General features: G+C 48.8%; 1 protein-coding gene across 1 annotated transcript in view; it reads right to left on the bottom strand.

Annotated features, from left to right (window-relative positions):
* The window catches only part of LOC119406860 (cytosolic 10-formyltetrahydrofolate dehydrogenase), a 34,898-nt gene extending 18,039 nt beyond the window's left edge, over positions 1–16,859 (bottom strand). The window contains exons 1-7 of the mRNA XM_037673613.2: positions 16,727–16,859; positions 11,867–12,024; positions 6,873–6,955; positions 5,681–5,846; positions 2,719–2,916; positions 1,769–2,038; positions 1,048–1,377 (exon numbers count right to left, since the gene is read on the bottom strand). Coding sequence (XP_037529541.1) covers positions 1,048–1,377; positions 1,769–2,038; positions 2,719–2,916; positions 5,681–5,846; positions 6,873–6,955; positions 11,867–12,024; positions 16,727–16,853 — 1,332 coding nt within the window. The 5' untranslated portion in view covers positions 16,854–16,859. The remainder of the gene's footprint in view (positions 1–1,047; positions 1,378–1,768; positions 2,039–2,718; positions 2,917–5,680; positions 5,847–6,872; positions 6,956–11,866; positions 12,025–16,726) is intronic.
* Positions 16,860–18,155: the final 1,296 nt, after the last annotated feature.

The raw sequence follows: 18,155 nt of genomic DNA, 5'->3' as shown, positions 1-18,155 counted from the left end.
TTCCAAGCACTAAAATATTTTGTTCAAGTGATACCGCGCCCAGCAGTAGAGTAGAATTTTTGGGGGGTGGTGTCCAGCCATATTTTATGTATGTTCGTGCGTGTGTTTGTACGTGTGCGTGTAATATATTTACGCATGCAAAATTGAAAATTTTCGGGGGGAGGGGGTTGAACCCCTCAACCTAACCCCCCCCCCCCTCCTCCTCCTGGGTACGCCAGTGGCGCTCAGAACGACAGAGCGCTGAGATGGTGGGGATTCATCGTACAGAAAGTGAGCTGTGCAGACAAGATACAGCACAAACATCAGTGCTTATGTTGTCTGGTTCTATTGTCTCGTGTCAGTGTCTGCACATCTCACTTTCTTCTACGATGTGTGTGGTGCCGCATTTGAGACATTTGGGCTGCTTGTCTGCACAGGATGAACAAGTTCAGCCCGTAACTAACTACTTCTCCAAACTGTATCCGCCTTTCCAGAGGGAATGCTGCGGTGTGCATTTCGTAGGCCGGCCGATCACAGCGCTTGCATGAATACCAGGTAAAAACAAACAACCGAACCACATTTGCCGAAACCTGTCACCTACATCTTTTTACATGCTCATGCACCATACGCATATGACACTAAACATAAGTAAACCCAGCTTGCAAGAGACGGTAGGCACACACCACACAGTCTCTTTTTATGGCCACCCCATCTGCGACAACCCAGCTTCATATTAATCAAGTGGGTTCGCGCAAGCTACGTACGGATGCAAGTGCCAATTTAGGAGCGAAAATTGGCGCAAAGAAGCTTCTGCCCCTCCCCCCCACTTTCCGGTGCATTAATTTTTTTATTTTTATTTGAAATACTGCAAGCCAATAATTTGGCTCAAGCAGGACGGGCTTCGTGTACAATGCAAAAGTGTATAGAAACAACCCAAGGTATGAACATGGGAAACAAAGCATACGCTAAAGAAAGCATGAAAATTAGATGTGGCCATCAAACGGAAGGAATAAAATGTAGAACAAGATGCCGTAACCAACGTCATTCGTAAACACCGCGGTATCGTACCTCTGAGCTTCGTCCCCACGAGCTGTTGACAAACTTGCCATCGATGAAGAGCTGGTGCGGCACCCGGATGCTCCTGCCGTTGGCCTCGAGCTCGATCGCGTCGTAGGAGACATCGTCACCGCCCGAGCCCTGTCCGCGGGCCTTGAGAACAGCCACGCGGACGAAGTCCGAAAACCGCGACGCCAGGTAGACGTCCTCGGCGGCTAACTGGAGTCCGCAGGAGTCGCGCGCCTCTTCGACCAGCCGCGTCACGTCCATGGAACCGGCGCCACATTCGAACAGGTCCGTGTCGTCATCCACGTCGCGGCGCAGGATGCTCTTCCAGATGTCCTGTAGGCACAGCGAACGCGCGCATGTTCCTGTGCTGAACACTGCTCTGAGATAACGCACACTCGAACCGGCTATTGCACAACAAGTCAAAACAGGGCTGTAAAGGAGAAATTAAGGATCATGTGCCCTCTGAGAAAGATTACCTCTCGTTGGTGAGTCTTGACTGATCACATATACAACTCACTTTAACGATACTCGTTAACTCTGTTTTGGAGACCAGCATACTCTCTTCGGAGAGTCGTGGGAGGCACGACACTCCGGAAGAGAGTTAACGTGAATCTTTAAAGATATTGATATACATGGCGAGTCAGTACTCAGGTAATCTTTTTTGTTGGAGTGTGCAGGAGCCGGCGAAGCACTTTCCCGCGGTTGACATGATCAATACGCTCACTCTCAGCTTGTCGACCAGGGCCTGCTCCTCCTGACTCAGTTCCAGAGCCTCGCCGTCAGCCTGCTGTTGTCCAAAACGTGAGGCGAGAGAGACGCGCCCCGTCTTCTCGGGGGCCAGTTGTCGCACGTTGACCCATGTGCCGTCGCAGCCGCACAGCAGCAGGCCCTGCTCATGGACCAGTCCGGGACGAGACATGCCTTCCACGGACACCGGTCGAGCACCTTCCACGGGACCCGAGGGCCACCGACTCGAACCGTACACGCGCGTCGCCTGCGTGGGTCTTCTGCTGCAAATTTGCTCCCAAATGCGCCGCTTAATTGCCTCAAGCACAAAACGGCTTCCTAAAATTGTCGATAACCTAACCACATTTTTTTTTCGAACATATTCTTTGCCAGAAACCCTCAAAACGTGTATCTTTTTTTAAGATTAATTTTTACTATAAAAACAACCGGTGCCGCGCAGTTAGCCCTGAGTAAGACTTCTTTCGAGGAGTACAGACTTGTCACATAATTACAGCGATAAGGATACCGTCAACTTGGATGCAGCATGCGCAAGACGAGGCTGTAGCTAATTATGCTGCGTTGTGCAGCCTATACTCCATCAGGTCTGGTCTATTTCCTCAGTATTAGCCAAACATCCTGTAATGGGGAACGATCGGTTCCCGTAACTGTTTAATCGATGCCATCCCGTAGCTCTGTCTACAAAACGGGGTTACTATGGTTTGGTTGTTACAATCACGCGCTGGGCCGAAAACTTGAACCAGTTGGTGGCTGTTGGTCTTGCAATATTTGGCTGCTACGATTATTGAATGTAACGTACTGCCGAGCCAGATTTCATTTCGTATCCATGTTTTCTTTCTTTTCTTTTTTTTTTTTGTAATGACACTTCAAATGCTTGACTTGAGACGAAGCGGCAAAGGTCTTGCAAATAATGAATAAGCGGGGGCACACCTGTCCTTCGAGGGTGATCCAGGCGCCGGGCACCTTGTCCATGCCTCGGATGAAGTTGTGCAAGGCCTGGCCCGTCAGTTTAGAGAAGTCCACGCGACGCAACTCCCGCTTGTTCAGCATTGGGTCATAGGTGGCGCCTTCGGTGGGTTGCACGACGCGTGGAGCTTTGCCGGACGCTATCATCTCCACGGCCTCGCCCTGCATGCGTGCACGCAAGTTCTGTAATCGCTTCCCTTGGGGACGCGTTAAAGAACCCGTGTCGCCGAAATTCAGGCGTCGGCGGTGTTGGTAGTGACCGAAAAGTCACGATTTATCTAAATAATAAAAATTAGTGGTTCCAGCCGGAATCGCACCAGGGGCGGCGCCAGGATTTCTTTACTCGGAGGGCAAGCGCTGACTTCCCACTCAGCATGAATAGCCCAGTCAGCTGCATTATTAACAGGCGTCATGCAATGCGAGGAGTCGTGTTAACACGTGTAATAGTGTGTGGCAGCAGCGTAGAATTCCAGCAGGCGTCGTACCACGTGAACTGCTGGAAGAATGAGAGGTTTAAAGGAGTACTGACACGATTTTGAAGTGCAGCAAAACGGACGTTTTTGGTTTCCTTGGCATGTAGTGTTAACGCTCTCCCCACACCGCATCCGGGAAACACGTATAAATATTTAAGTTCGATTTTAAAGTTTTCATCTCCCAGCATCGGCAAGGCAGCTTCACCGCATGGAGAGCCCTATGACGTTTCAAGTCAGCTCACTTGGTTTGCGAAGTCTGGGTTCTGCATGCACCCTAAATCACAGAAATCGCTGTCGGAGGCACTGGACGACAGTTCACTCATCATGAACCACGTTAGACTGACAGCAAAGGACAGCAGGTGCATATTTCGTGGGTTGCAGTCTGCCCGTGACGTCACGGGCAGACTAAGACGTCACTATAAAGCCGCCCTCTCGAAAGCGAAACCGAAACTGCTGGTTCAAAGTGTAATGCATCCCCAGGCACCACGACACTCTTTTTAGGGTTCTCGACACCCGTGCATTCATTTAGAGCAACAACCCGAAGGCCGGGGTCCGCAACCTGCGGCCCGCGGGCAGTATTATGTGGCCCCCGCCACAACGTCACAATTGAATGAAGTTTTTCAATCAATCAATCAATGTCACGCCGATAGTGCGCGACCTCTCGTGACCCGAAAGTACCGGCGTTAAAGAAAGGAAATGCACGCAAAATGTATGACTCTTGTGCCCCAAAGGGTGCAACTGTCTTTAGGTTGTACCTTATTGTCAGAAAGCCGCACCGGCTCGAACTAACAAGAGGACAAATAAATGGTCCGCTAAGGATGGCCTGTTGCCCCGGACAGGATCGCTTTCGTCGCAGTCCATGCTCGGCGTGCGAACAGGTGAAGCAGCCAACCTCGAAAGAAAGCTCTCATATCGCACTAATCACGATAATGCAGATCTAGACGGCGCACACATAACACGCGTACACGCACTGAACAGCCTGATCTTATATGACCAAACATATATACAACTCACTGTCGTGCGGCAGCTCGGTAAACCGAGAGCGCAATTGCGGTACAAAGCACGGCATAAAGTGCATTGCAAAGCCGGACTGGATAATATGGCAGTGTATTTGCACCTCGAAAGCTCAGGGTCACGTGACCTTCGCAGAAACATCATGTGTGACGTCACTGGTGAAGCAGCACGTCGCTGTCGACCGTGCCTCTGGCAGTGTCGTGATGCTGGCAAAATAGTGGGAACCGCGAAGCAGCACGGCGTAGGCTACTGGTCCCTCGGTGACACTGGAAAAGCAGTATTAATGAGAACTAACAGACAATAACGCCAAGGAAAGTATAGGGCGTGTCATCTGTAGTATTTAGAATATAAATGTGAAGAAAGTAAAGTGGACGAAAAGATGCCGCCTGCAGGGAAAGCAGTGACATTTATGCACCGCTAGGCAGTAGCGTAGCCAGAAGTATTTTTCGGAGGGCTTCGACCATGTTTGCATGTGTGCCTTTATATAATACACACATGCAAAACTCAAAAATTATGGAGAGGTTTTTTGCCTTGCCTTTTGTTCATATTGCAAGGCGGTGGTATGATGACAGGTCTCTGCCCAGGTCACCTGAACCGGAGCTGTTGAGGTGCGAATAGACTGTCCCAGATAATGTACCACATCTTCGAACAAGCTCTGCAATCCGGGTCTTTACCAAAAGTCAGAACGGGGAGGAGCAACGGTGTCAATAGAACTTTTGTGCGCTCCAAAGCTGAAAAGTGTTCAGCTTTGGTTGATGCAGCGCACACGGGACGAGGACAAAGAATTAAGAAGCATGGAATATATATATATATATATATATATATATATATATATATATATATATATATATATATATATATATATATATATATATATATATATATATATATAAACAAAAAACAAAAAACGCTAAAAACAAAAAAGCCCCTAGATAGGATACAGATAACTTCTGATATCATATTTTGCAACACCATACAGCAAGAGGAGTCATTGAGGCCCTCCACATTCGAAGGAAAGGCGATAGGTGTGTCAGCCTGCAGTCAATATCGCTCAGAATTTACGTATTTAAGTATAGCACTTGCAAAATATATCAGAGTTTATCTGTTTTTCCTATCTCGGGGCTTTTTAGCGACTGTGTACGTGACCTATTGCCGCGTCCATATTTGTGTCTAAAGCCGTGCGCTGGCGACGACAACGGATCCGCTGGAGAGGCGCGCAGCACGAACGTTCTTTGCGATCCTCTCGTCAAGTACGACACGCCGTACTTCTGCTTTCCGCAATAAAGCCCCTGTGCTTTATAAACTGCGACAACATTTTTGTATTTCCTAATAAAATTGAGTTGCGAGTCACGTGCCGCTTGATTCTGCATCGACCAAAGATGAACGCATATATACGCTTCCATTCACGGGCAACGCGTGCACTGCTCGAGTGCCCTTACCATGGCCTTGACTCCTTCGGGAAAGAGGAAGCGGGCGTAGAGCGAGTCGACCGTGTCGTCGGGCAGCACGTCGCACTCGCGCTGCAGCAGCAGAGGCCCCGTGTCCAGACCGTCGTCGGCCCAGAACACGCTCAGGCCACCCTTGGTGTCGCCCTCGATCAAGGTCCTGCGTCCGCCGCCAAAACAGCGTCTTAAGATTTTCACACGCATGCTGTTTGGTGTGTGGTAGCCACCTCCGCTTAGCCTGGCCTAAACAGTTTTAACGCGACGGCGTCGAGGAGCCCGTGTCGCAGAAAATCGGGCGTAGCTGAACGGAAAATCCCAATGAAGGCGAAGAATAAAAAACAGGCTTCGAGTCGGAACGAGGGTTCAAGCGGCACCACAGAGCCACGCCAGGTGTGGAAACTCCTTCGGAAAGAAGACACTCGTGGCCTTGGAAGCATCCTCCTACTATATACAGTTCGTTTTTCGACATCGGAATGTTTAGTCGCGTTTTAATAAAATTGAATGCCAATGCATTTCTGTCAAAATAGGTAAGCATACGTCCTTTGAAAATCCTGTATGCTTCGATATCGAAATGCTTCGTCGCACTTTAATAAAATTGCACGCGTGTGCATTTCTGTCAAAAAAAAGAAAAAGTCTATAGCGTTTGGAAATCCAGTATTTGTCGACATCGAGATATTTCGTTATACTTTAACGAAACGGGACGTGGGCGCATTTACGGCATGGCATTTTCTGCGACACGGGCTCGTTCTCGCCGTCGCGTTAACATTTTCAAAGTCGGGGTTGATGTAAACTGGAAGCAACACAAGCCATACATTGCGAACCCAAATGGTGAGAAGAAGCCGCTCCCAGCTAACGCGCGAGAGATTATGGAAGCCAACGAGATCGCCAGACTGGGTTCACTAAGTGTGGCATCTGAGTCTTTGACTAAAAAAAGAGCTTGCATTCTTGTCTCCCGCATGATGATGTGAGTAATCATTTTTATGTTTATTGTTAATTTTTTTCGCGTCTCCTTTATAATGGTTAGTTCAAGTTTCAATAAATTCCAGTTAGCGCTTTGTCTGTCACGTCTTCACTTTTGCCCGCGTTTTTTTCTGCACTGTAAATATCTCGACAAGCAAGTTGGAAGCACGCCATTTCGCGACATCTTCCTGTAACAACTCGCACTCATTGCATTGTCGTGGCTCACCAGTTTACCGATGAGGCTCCCCGGTGGCGCGGTAGTAGAGACGGGTGGTACACGATCGACTGGTGCTTGGGCCACGTGATCACCTGCACGAGCGACGAAGCAGTAAGGCCTTTCGCATTGTCGAAAGAGGCTGCATTTAGCGTTCTCAACTGTCTCTAAATGTAAACATTCGGTAGATATTTGTCTGGCTGGCGTAACAAAAAGGAATCGGAATAACACGAAAGTAAAACGTGGCCTATAGAAGTAACTGAATGCTTACTGTACATTGATATAAGAGAGTTTGCACAATGTATATTGATGTCTAGCAGCTATAGCACCGTTTAACGTAGATGCACCCGTTTTGATGCTTGGTGGTACATCTCCATGCCGACGACTAACGTCCATGTTTAACGGTTAAACAAACCCTTGTGGTAGCTGTAGTAGTTAACGGTGAAAGCGTAATCTGAGAACGAGTTGTGATAGCCAGAAGAGCGTCGCATATTGGACGCAGAACTTGGTCGCCATCCTGTGGCATGTTAAAATGTGATTGAACACCACGGCCGTACTATAGAGGGAAACGCAAAGCGCGTCGTGCCGCCCCGGTAGCCTGGCCGCAATTTTTCTCGGCAGCCAGGTGATGCAGGCGCGCGTCGCATAGCTATTTTTGGTTTGATTAGCGTGATGCTATGAGCGAGGCCGACGCTTTTACGACGCTTGGGTTAAGGCGGCTACCTCGCGGTGTGTTAAGGCATTGACAAAATTGCACTTCTATTGAAAACGCGCCGAATGGGACGAACGTATAACGCGTTGCAGGTACTAATCGCGAAGGCCACAGTAATGATGAATTACTTTGCTTTGCCGCTCCCAGAGGTCAACACCACCGTACCGACCGGGAGAGTGGTAGATATAAAAGGCGCGTTTGTAAAGCCTCCAGAGTCTGTGACCGTGGCGCAATGCAGCCATTCGTGAGCGCCATATACTGTGCAAGCCAGTCATCATGATTAAGTCAAAAGGTAGCCCGTCCTCATTGTCTATTGCTAAATACCGAATTCCATGAGGGCCTAACGGGAATTCTTTTTTTTTATTGTCCTCTGCAACACGTCCCAAAAGTACACCCCCTCCCAACAGTGCAGAAAGACGTGGTCAATTGTTTCAGGTTGGTTATATATTAAGCAATCGGAGCCCCATGGCATATAGAAACCTCGCTCCTCTAAAAAGGTTTTTACCGGTGACCCGGATAGAAGACCAGCAAGACAGCATTTTCAAGAAAGTATGGCCCGGTTTCTTGAGGTAGAAAAAACAAAAGAATGTGTTCCTCCATGGTTGGCTAGGGTAGAGCCCCTGCTTACTATGAAGGAATTTTAAATCACAGTGTTGGTTATCCAGTGGTTTCCGGTTTGTGTTTCTACATGTTTGTGGTGTCTTGTAAAATAATTCTGTTGTCCCCGTTTGTGTGATGTACAACCGGAAATAAAGAAAAAAAAAAGACCGTGGCGCAATGGATAGCGCGCCCGGCATCTGTAGTTGCGGACCGAGCGGTAGTGGGTTCGATGCCCTTTGACGGAAATTTTTTTCTTTGCCATCTGATCGTGTACCTTTTTTCGACGTCATTTCCGTGACGGAAATACGTCACTGCAGTCTTGGTGGACCCCGGCATAAAACACTTTCGTGTTAAAATAATAATAATAATATCTGGGGTTTAACGTCCCAAAACCACGACATGATTATTAGAGACGCCGTAGTGGAGGGCTCCGGAAATTTCGACCACCTGGGGTTCTTTAACATGCACCTAAATCTAAGTACGCGGGCCTCAGACAACTTTCGCCTTCGTCGAAAATGCAGCCGCCGCGGCCGGGATTCAATCCCGCGAACTTGTGTAACAGAAACTTAAGAAAAAGAGAGAACTCCAACCAAGATTTATTTCAAGGTACCCGACGTTTCGAAGTCTGACCGGCTTCAGGGGGGAGAAGGCCCGAGATGTACAGCGCCTTCTTGACGTAGTAAGTGCAAGTCTTGCCGAGGCTTGTCGTAAGACTGAAGGCAGTGTCCGCGTGACACGTACAGCGGGAAACAGCAACCGTATCAGCCTTGGCTCGAGAAATGGGAGGACGGAAACAGCTTCGCACTAGTGGCCTTTCTTGGATGTGGGCGCGAAACGACAAGGACGAAGGGAAGAAAGATGGCGCCCACGAAGCATGACAGACCAAGAAGCCCGCATATCGCTACCCTAGTGCGGAGCTGGGCGGCCTATTTTTCTCCCTTTTTTCTTCTTCTCTTTCTTTGTCTCTGTTTATTTCTATTCTTGGCTTTCTCTCTATTTCTTTTTCTTTCTCTCTCTCGCTTTCTTTCTATCTCCTTCTCTCTCTATTTCTTCGATTCTCTCTCTCCTTTTTTCTCTCTATTTTTTCTGTATGTTTCTTTCGATATCCTTCTCTGTCGTTCTATCTTTTTCTGTCTTTCTTCCCTTTCTCTCTCTCTCTGTACTCGCGAAACTACAGACGTGTCACTTATACACAAATCGCCTTTCTTTTTGATCCAGTAAGCTTCCATTATCTCCTGGGCCAGAGCATCTGAGCTCTTGGCAAGAACGGAAACGCCGAAAACCTCGCCCCACACAAGCAGGAATTACGATGCAACTGTGCCGACAAATTTTTTCGAAGAGAAAGTTCGTGCTCCCTAACTCTGACGTTCAGACACCGACCAACCGATGTAAACCTGACCACAACTGAGTGGAATTTCGTACACCATGCCAACCTTCTTTCTGCCAACGGCGCTTGGGCGTCTAAGTTCTTTTTTTTTCTTCTTAAAGTTATGTATACCAACTAGCCCAGCAACAAGTTCTGCCAAGGCGTATTAAATAGGGGCGCGTTACACTAGGCGGTGTAAAACGAATGCAAAAGGAGAACAATTGAACTATTAGACGGTGTTAATGTAAGGCTGACATGGAGCGCTGTGCCGATCAGGGAGATTCCAACCTTGCGTCACGTGACCTGAGCAGTAACGTCACACCACCGCCGTACAATTTGAATGAAAGACAAGGTTCCTCGCGGGTTTGCACAAGTGACGCTAATTAGACAATATTCAGTGGTTGGCCCGTAAGTTGCGTCGTGCCGCTGCGCGGTTCTCAATATTTTGCCGGCATCCCAACCGCTGCAGAGCCAGAGTCGACAGTGACGTGTCGCTCCACCGACAGCGCCATACGTGACGCTTCTACTCAGGTCACGTGACCCCGAGAGGTGCAGGTGGACTCTGTGCGCGAGACTCGATAAGAATGAAGCCGAGCGCAATCTCCCTCGTGCACAGCGACCGAGGCGGAAGTGGAACACGTGCCTCTGCGAACCGTGAACCGCCACGAGGAGGTCGTTCTGAAAACAGAGCCGGTTTCAACCGGCCGCTGCCGGTTTCGCCTTTCGGGGAACAAGCGGTTTCTCTGACACGCAGCAATCGTCATTGAGCCACGCGCGCGTACTGTGCTCATAAGCGTGCGCAGGGTTCCCCTTCAGGGGGGGCGAAGGTTCGTCGCAGCGTTCCCCCCCTCCCTATTATGTCAATGTATGCGGCTGCCTTTGCGCCCCTCTTCTCGCCCCCCCTACAATGTATAGGGCTGACTTTGCGCCCCCCCCCCCTTCTCGCCCCCCTTGCCCCCCCCCCCCCCCCCCCTGCGCACGCCTATGACTGTGCTGATGCTGGCACTGCTATTTGCGTCTCTGAAAAGAATATTAAATAAAAGCAGGAGGCCGATAGGTACGTTGCTATGAGGCTACAATATGACCAGTGTGGTAATGTTGGGTTTTTACGTCCTAAAACCACGACATGACTGTGAGAGACGCCGGAGTGAAGGGCTCCGGTGATGTCGACCATCTAACGTGCACCGAAATCTAAGCACACGGGCCTCGAGCATTAAGCCTCCCGGGGGCGTAGCCACAATTTTTTTTTCGGGGGGGGGGGGGGGGGGGTTCTATTATCTTTCGTGTATGTTTCGTGCGTGCGTTTGTATGTGTGCGTGTATATATACGCCAAGCAAAATTGAAAATTTTCGGGGGGTGGGGGGGGGGGGTCTTTTTCGGCGCTGTTTTATCTTTCACAAGTATGGAATTCATGTTGTGTTTCTTGCTCCGAATACACTGGCCCAGTTGTGCCAGCGAATCTATCGTGCTAGGCAGCGAGGTTGCCAAAAGAGGCACGTGAAAGCTTTCAGGCGCTGTGCCGAAGGCGTCGTATATAAAATTCCCCTGAGTTGTGGCAGCTCCTGTAGAGGTTCAAATGTGACGGTGTATGAACGGCTACCTGAAGGAGCATATGCCAGTAGCATTGATAAAAGTGATGGTTCGCATCCTCCGGCGCACGTTAAATCATGCTCATGTGTGTCAAGTTAATACTCTTGGCAAAAGCAGAGACCAAACTATCAGAAGCGTTTCATATCAGAAGGAAAGGTTCCGCTTACGTCAGTGACGCATCAAATGTGCGACAAAGATCTGAACTGTGCTTTTTTTAATCGACTTCTTCCGTGATGACATGTCTGATGTGACGCTTCCACGTCATGGGCGCATGCTTGGATGTTTACCTCGTTTTACAGCCTTGTCCTTCAATAAACCGTTGCTATGCATACTTGGCGTTCCTCGGCCCTTTCTTCAAGTTTCAAGGAATAACACGTTTAGAAAGCGGTCTCTCACTACGGCGTGCGTCGTAATCGTATTGGTTTTAGCCCCAGCAACAAAACATCAGCAATTATTATTGCTTGGGGACAAGATAAACATCAGAGGGGGAGTTTATTTATTTTTTTTTTTTTTCGAGTCTGAAGAGCGTGTTTTGGGCGTCTTCTCAGTCTTCGCTCGTGCTTCACTCTTTCGCGCCACTCCCGCAAGCTGCATGCTGAATCCGATAAGCGACCGCTCACCGGCCATTGCAGCGCCGATTGCATAAGCCTAAAACAAACGCTGTCTACATTCTAGCCGCAGCGAATGCGATGCATTTCTGCACCGATCACAGCTGTTAAACGGCCACGTGGTTCATACCTCCATGGGAATGAACTGGCTACAGAACGGGAGCACGTTCAGCTCCGCCTGGACCTCCTCGTAGGCGCACATCACTTCGGGCAGCACGCCGGCGCCCTTGGCTCGCCAGCGTGCCAGCTTCAACACACGCTTCACGCCACATGCCGACGCCGTGGTCGCTGGAATAAATAATAATCACTATCAACCGGTTATTGTCAAAAAAAAAAAAAGTCTGCCGATGAGTTTTCGACAGGGGTATAAGATTTTCTTTTTTTTTTTCCTTTGGTAGACCCGTACAGATATGTAATGAGGCGGCGAAACGGTATCTTCCGCGTTAAATTCCAGTTCAAGAACGAGTGAGTGCAGGAAGTAATTTTAAATATTCTCCGGCGGCTCTCCCCCGGTGAGTGCCCACCCAACGTTGCGCTTGAAACCGGCGCGCTGAATGGGCTGCCAATTGAATATCCAGCAGCCGCCATATAGACTGCCCTTGTTCTAATTATCCCACACTGCGCATGCATACTCCCATTTTCTATTCCCCCAGCCAACCGGAGTGGTGTCATGGTTAACCTCCCTGCCTTCTCCCTTTTGTTTTCCGTCCTTCCTAACATTGATCAAACGTTAGATTGTATAGTGAGCCGCGCGTGTGCTATCGTAATAAGCACGCGTTTCTTTTTAGAAATCCAAGAGACCTACAGGCCTCGCCAATTACGTAATCTGCACGGGGTCTACCCCTCTAGACATGTACATTACGTCCAATCACCGATGATCGCATAGTAAATAAGAGTAAAGTATTGCTTCCTTCATTCTTTCTTACTGATGTGGCTGTTTTTTGTATGAAATTGTATAAATTGTCTGGATATATTTGTATTGTGAATATGTGTTTTGTATGATTTTCTTTTCTTTTTGTGAATGTGTGCTATCGCTGCCTGCATTGTAGAGGTGGCTGCGGGCCTCTGTCAAGTTGCTTGTGTTTCAAGCAACTTTTACCCGCAGTCTCCTCCATCGCTGATGGAAATAAAGAAGTTATTATTATTATAAGCAGGCCATTAATCCTTAAGGGGGAAACAACCTGAAATTCCTGAATGTCGCCGAATGGATCCACTTCGATAATAAAATTGGCCGCGTATCTGCGTGCTTCGCTGCAAATGTCCTCGAAAGACCGCCTTCTGCCGGCCGTTTTTTTTTTTTTTCTGCCGGCCGTTTATGCGGCGTTTCAGAGCAGCCTTAGAAACACTAGCATTTCCGGCGCAGCCTAAGAAACACTAGGGTCTTTAGTATTACGTATCTATGTATTTTCTGGTAAAGGAACACGCCACCTAATACTTACGTATTGATGTTGCGCCTCAGATATGCGTAATATTTGCTTTTTGATCGACAATGTTCACAAGTATGAACGCAACTACCAGTTCAAGATGGCTGGGCGTTGAGCAAGTGCTTAAACATTGGCCGGTGGCTGAATCGTGTGACAGACAGACAGACCAAAATTTCTGCGTTTAAGTTCCCAAAGAAAGGCTATCGTCTTTAATAATTGCTGGGGTTTAACGTCCCAAAACCACGATATGAGAGACGCCGTAGTGGAGGGCCTCTCCGGAAATTTCAATCACCTAGGGTTATTTAACGCGCGCCTAAATCTAAGTACAAGGGCTTCAACCATTTTCGCCTCCATGGAAAATGCGGTCGCCGCTGCAGGGATTCGATCCCGCGACCTTCGGGTCAGCAGTCGAGCACCACAACCACTAGACCACCGTGGCAGGTTGGGTCCACTTGGAAGTGTATAGTTTAAGTGTCCGTACGAAGCGGCACAGCGAAATTCGCCAAATGAGATGCGCAAGTATCCGCAGTGTCAAGAATAAGAAAGCTGGAATCCACCCCAAGATAGCCCGAAGCCACAAAGGTTGCCCCGCGGAAACAAAGCACGCCCATAGTTGAAGAGCATACCACTCAACCAGAAACCGCTTTCCTGACGTGCAATAGCATCCAAATGAATGCAGAGAAGGATTCCATTGATAGAAGTCTTCATGTGTTGTTGGCCAAGTGTCTCCCGTGTACTTAGATTCAGGTTCGCGTCAGTGAAAGCGGTCGAGATTAATCCAGAGTCCCTCACTAAATACGGCGTAACTTCATAGACACGTCGTGGTGTTTTTAACGAAATGAAATTAGCGCAAAGGAAGACGGCGTCAAAGACAAGGCAGACAACTTGCCAATGAGGGATGACGAGCGTTGCACACAGGAAAAAGGGCCCAATGTACTAGAAGTGTATTTCAGTCACACCAAGACCGAGTTGGTCCGTGTCGATCGCATTTGGTCGTCCTTGTCTGCCTCGTTTCTTCTTATTTCGCACTAATTTCACTTTGTTAAAATGCAGGACCAACTAAGCCGATATGGTGGCCCGCATAAAGCCCCAGCTTTTGCTATTCTCACCTCATGAGTGCCAATGGCTGTGCAACATTTCGTTATAGCTGTGTAAATGAAACGATGAAGAAAGACAACGCCGAGAAACCTTGACGCCGAGCACGTTCGGATAAGAATGTACTCCTCCACGGATACCACGATCGTTAAATAAGGCAGCCTCGGCCAAGAAGAATCATCTGTCGCCAACCGTGTCAAGTGAGGCGAGTAGCAGCCAAGCTCGTGCATTCACTGCCCTTATCTCGAGTGCAAGCATCCTGCATTTAAATCTGTATCAAAGGTCCCGGCCGCGACGCAATGCATATCGGCCAGATATATCGCGGCTCCCCCATGCCAGGACCTGAGAGTGCACGCTCGTGGGCTGAGCGAATACAATGGTTGTTCTAGTTTATTTGTTTTTTTTCTCTCTTTTTTACGGTGGACTCACGTGCACAATCTTCGCGTAACAGTCTCAAATGTTTGTTTAGGTGAAAGAGTGCTGATCTTTGCGTGACGCTCTTAAAGTGACAACGCCCGTGGCAGCGCGCGCATCGGTGAAAATCCTCTTGATCGGTTCAAGTGTTGGTCTTTCGTATATTTTCCAAAACCGCTCTCCTATGCGGTCTTGGCACTGCGAATTTCTCGCCTCTTGGTTAGCCCTGATATTACCTCTTCGCGGTAGCGGAGACACGCGGGCCGTGCATCCAGCGACATCTCCGGCACGGCAACACCCGTTAAGCTTTACGAACGAGTGCGGGCCTTCGGTCCCAGGGACAGGATAAGTTTTTGCTCAACTGCTGGTGTACGACGAAACCACGTGTCCACACTCACGAGGGTGACCATCGTTACGTTTCACCGTTTCTCAAGCAGCACTCATTTGTTTCGTTCGTGACGACCTCGCGGTCAAACAGCTCAGAAATGTTTCTTGGTGCCTTTGTGTGAGTTCACTTTATCTGCCTCGAGACGAGGAGTACAGCCCCAACTTCCGCGATGTTATTAAACGCTGATTTTCCTCCAAAGGGCGGACACAATGATTCGGAGATCTGACAAGAACCGGCACATTTAGCAGATCACCGCGAATACGCAGCTCCGCGAGTCCTGTGTATACCGACGTGACTTAGCAGAGGCACAATGAAATAAGCAAGGTTCTTGCCACTGCTCAAATGATCGTTTTGCTGTTTCCGCTCTTCAGCGGACTGCAACTCAATTTTCAACGGGTGTTGTGTTTTTGCGAAAGGCCTTCTTGCTCGTATTCTTACTAAATATCTGTTTGTTGGTGCTTTAACGATTTGTACCTGTTCCCGCATCGCGGACGTTCGGAGGAATACCTGCCGCCCATAATTATTACGTATGTGTCAACCCTAACCTAACCTAACCACGTATGTATCAACACTAACCCTTCTAACGTATAAGGTATACCAACCCGTAAACTCGCACTTGGTTAACCTTTTCTCTCTCTCTCCCCTTGCTTAGGAGACTTTTCGAATATGACCACTTTTTATGAGTTTTAATGCACAACTGTCTGAGCATCTCATCTAGCATCAGCATCTAATGAATGCTGCAATGTCAGTGTAAATTTGGTAGCCATGATTTTAACAACAGCGCTGTTCTAGATCGACCCTTTGCCGTCTGGCGTCACGCAGGAGCAAAGCCAAGTCACGTGAGCAGGAGAGGAGGGCATCACGCAGGAGCAGAACCAGTGCATTCTATTTTCTAGGTGCCGTTGGCAAAGCCAGGTCTAGTGACGAGGGTAGAAGGGGAGAGAAGGGTGTCAGAGCAGCTGAAGCCCTTTACATAACATTGACATCCGTCTATCACTCGTTTAGATGAAGACACGATTACCTCGCTGCTCAGACGGGATTCACGTTCTTTTGTCACCCATGTGCAGAGATTTGTCGGCTCAAAAGAAATTCAGTCGCGAAAAATCAGCGCTTGTGTCCTTGTCTTATTCTATCTGCGTTCTAACTGTGTCGCGATGTAAGTTATCCTACGATGAACATCCACCAACAAGCCCAACTCGTGATTCTGCAGACGCCACATACTTGGAGCACACACAGAGTTACCTCTAGTGATTTTTAGTGGAAACTCAGTGGCGTTCAGGCTACCCCAGAAGCCTGGGATTAGTCAACCAACGGCGTCTCTCGAAGCCCATGCATTGTATAGTTCAGCACTATTAGAGGGACGAGGAGAATAAATCAAGCTGCATATCGCGATGCAACCACACGCGGAGGCTTCGTCAAAAAGAGAGACGCCTGGCATCGCCGTGTACCAGCGCCACACGAACTTGTGGATTTCAGTTACGACTGATTAGTCGGTAAGCTGCATTCTGAAGAGATCGACGACTCAATTTAGCGATATTTGTGAAATTTTGTTCCATAAAATATGGCCCATATGCGTGCGAAAATATTCTACAACGTATGACGTCACACACGTCCCATGGCTGGATACTTTTTCACGAACATGTCCTGGGAGAAAGCGAGCGAGACTCACCCAGGGCATCCTCTCGGCCATCCTTGTCGGGCACGGTGAAGACGCCGACGATGTCGTGGCCGTTCTTCTGCAGCAGCTTGAGCACCTCGCTGGCGAAGGCGCTCTGGCCGATGATGGCGATCCTCATGGTTTGGTAGATACGTCCTAGCGCTGCGCTACGAGACATATAAGCAAGCTGCTGAAGGTGACGTCACGTATTCCTGGTTGCATCACAGTCTGGGTAGAAGAAAGGAGGATGCTGGAGAGAATGGGGCCTAGATAAGCAGATTCATTGGCAAAAGTTTTTGGGCCCAGGACCCACTTAGGTTTCTGCAGGTGTGTTTGATCAGTTTCCTGGAGTACTTTTCTGGCAAGTTGGCAAGGATGGGAGAGAGTGCGTGCTTCCTTTTTTTGGTGCAGCCTTTATCTGCAGAACTCGCGACACGACTCTTGGTATAAGCGGTACGGCGATGGAGACACGGCTGTGATGATGACGATAATTGCGACATTATAGTAAGCCTGTGATGTAGAAACGATGCCTTCTATAGCACAATAACAAGAAATGACTTGTCCTTCCCTGTATGTCGTCCGCAGTTCCGTTACGCGCCAACTCGCCCGAATATCCCTCATTGCGTCATATATGAATAGCATTGAGACACGATTGGGAGTTTAGCACATACAGCTTCTGCACCGCCCCTGCTGCCGTAAACCTTCCTTTTTAGTGGACAGTGTCGGCACCTGAAGACCATTGTGATAGTTCGGAAATTGGTTCGCGTTAGACTGTCCTGTCGTATATAAAACGCAATAAAACTGCTCATTCACACTTTCCTTTCGAATCACATACATCATTTGCATGCTTTGCGATTTCTTCGAGCCCCATCCAATCAGTGGGTGGTGATATGGACAGCCCCACTTGCAGGAATCTTATGGAATACCACCAATGGCATAGGCACTCACTCCCCGTGTACACCCTTCTGGGCACGTTTTGGTGGAGGTGTTTCTTCGGCACCATACAATTTTTAGATGCGAAGCATCTTATGGCGGAGTTCAAACCGGTGGTGTGCGGCGTGACCACCTTTACTGCGCATGCGCAAACCCTCTCCACACACTCCCCCTCTCCCTCCCCACTTCCCCTCCTCTCTCCCCTACCCCTCTCCGCTCCCCCTCTCCCTTTCCCCCCTCTCCACTCCCCCTCTGAATCGCGGGCTTGACATGCCGAAACGCTGCTTCGTATCGCCTCATGGTCACCTTTAGCGGGAGATGGTGTGATTTTTTTTTACATAAATACCCTCGTTCTTGGGTGTGTGGGCAAAGCACTATTCGTGGGAGGTGCCCATTTAACACTCTTAGGGTGTCGTCTCTGTGTTAAACCTGCTCTGGTGTAAAAGCTTTCACAGTGTGGTAAGCGGGTCACACGGGATTGTCACAAGTAATCTTGTCAACGTAAAGA

Source organism: Rhipicephalus sanguineus, chromosome 10 (assembly GCF_013339695.2).
Source record: "Rhipicephalus sanguineus isolate Rsan-2018 chromosome 10, BIME_Rsan_1.4, whole genome shotgun sequence".
NCBI classification, from domain to species: domain Eukaryota; kingdom Metazoa; phylum Arthropoda; class Arachnida; order Ixodida; family Ixodidae; genus Rhipicephalus; species Rhipicephalus sanguineus.
The sequence above is the reverse complement of the archived record's forward strand: the minus strand, read 5'-3'. Positions and strand labels throughout refer to the sequence as shown.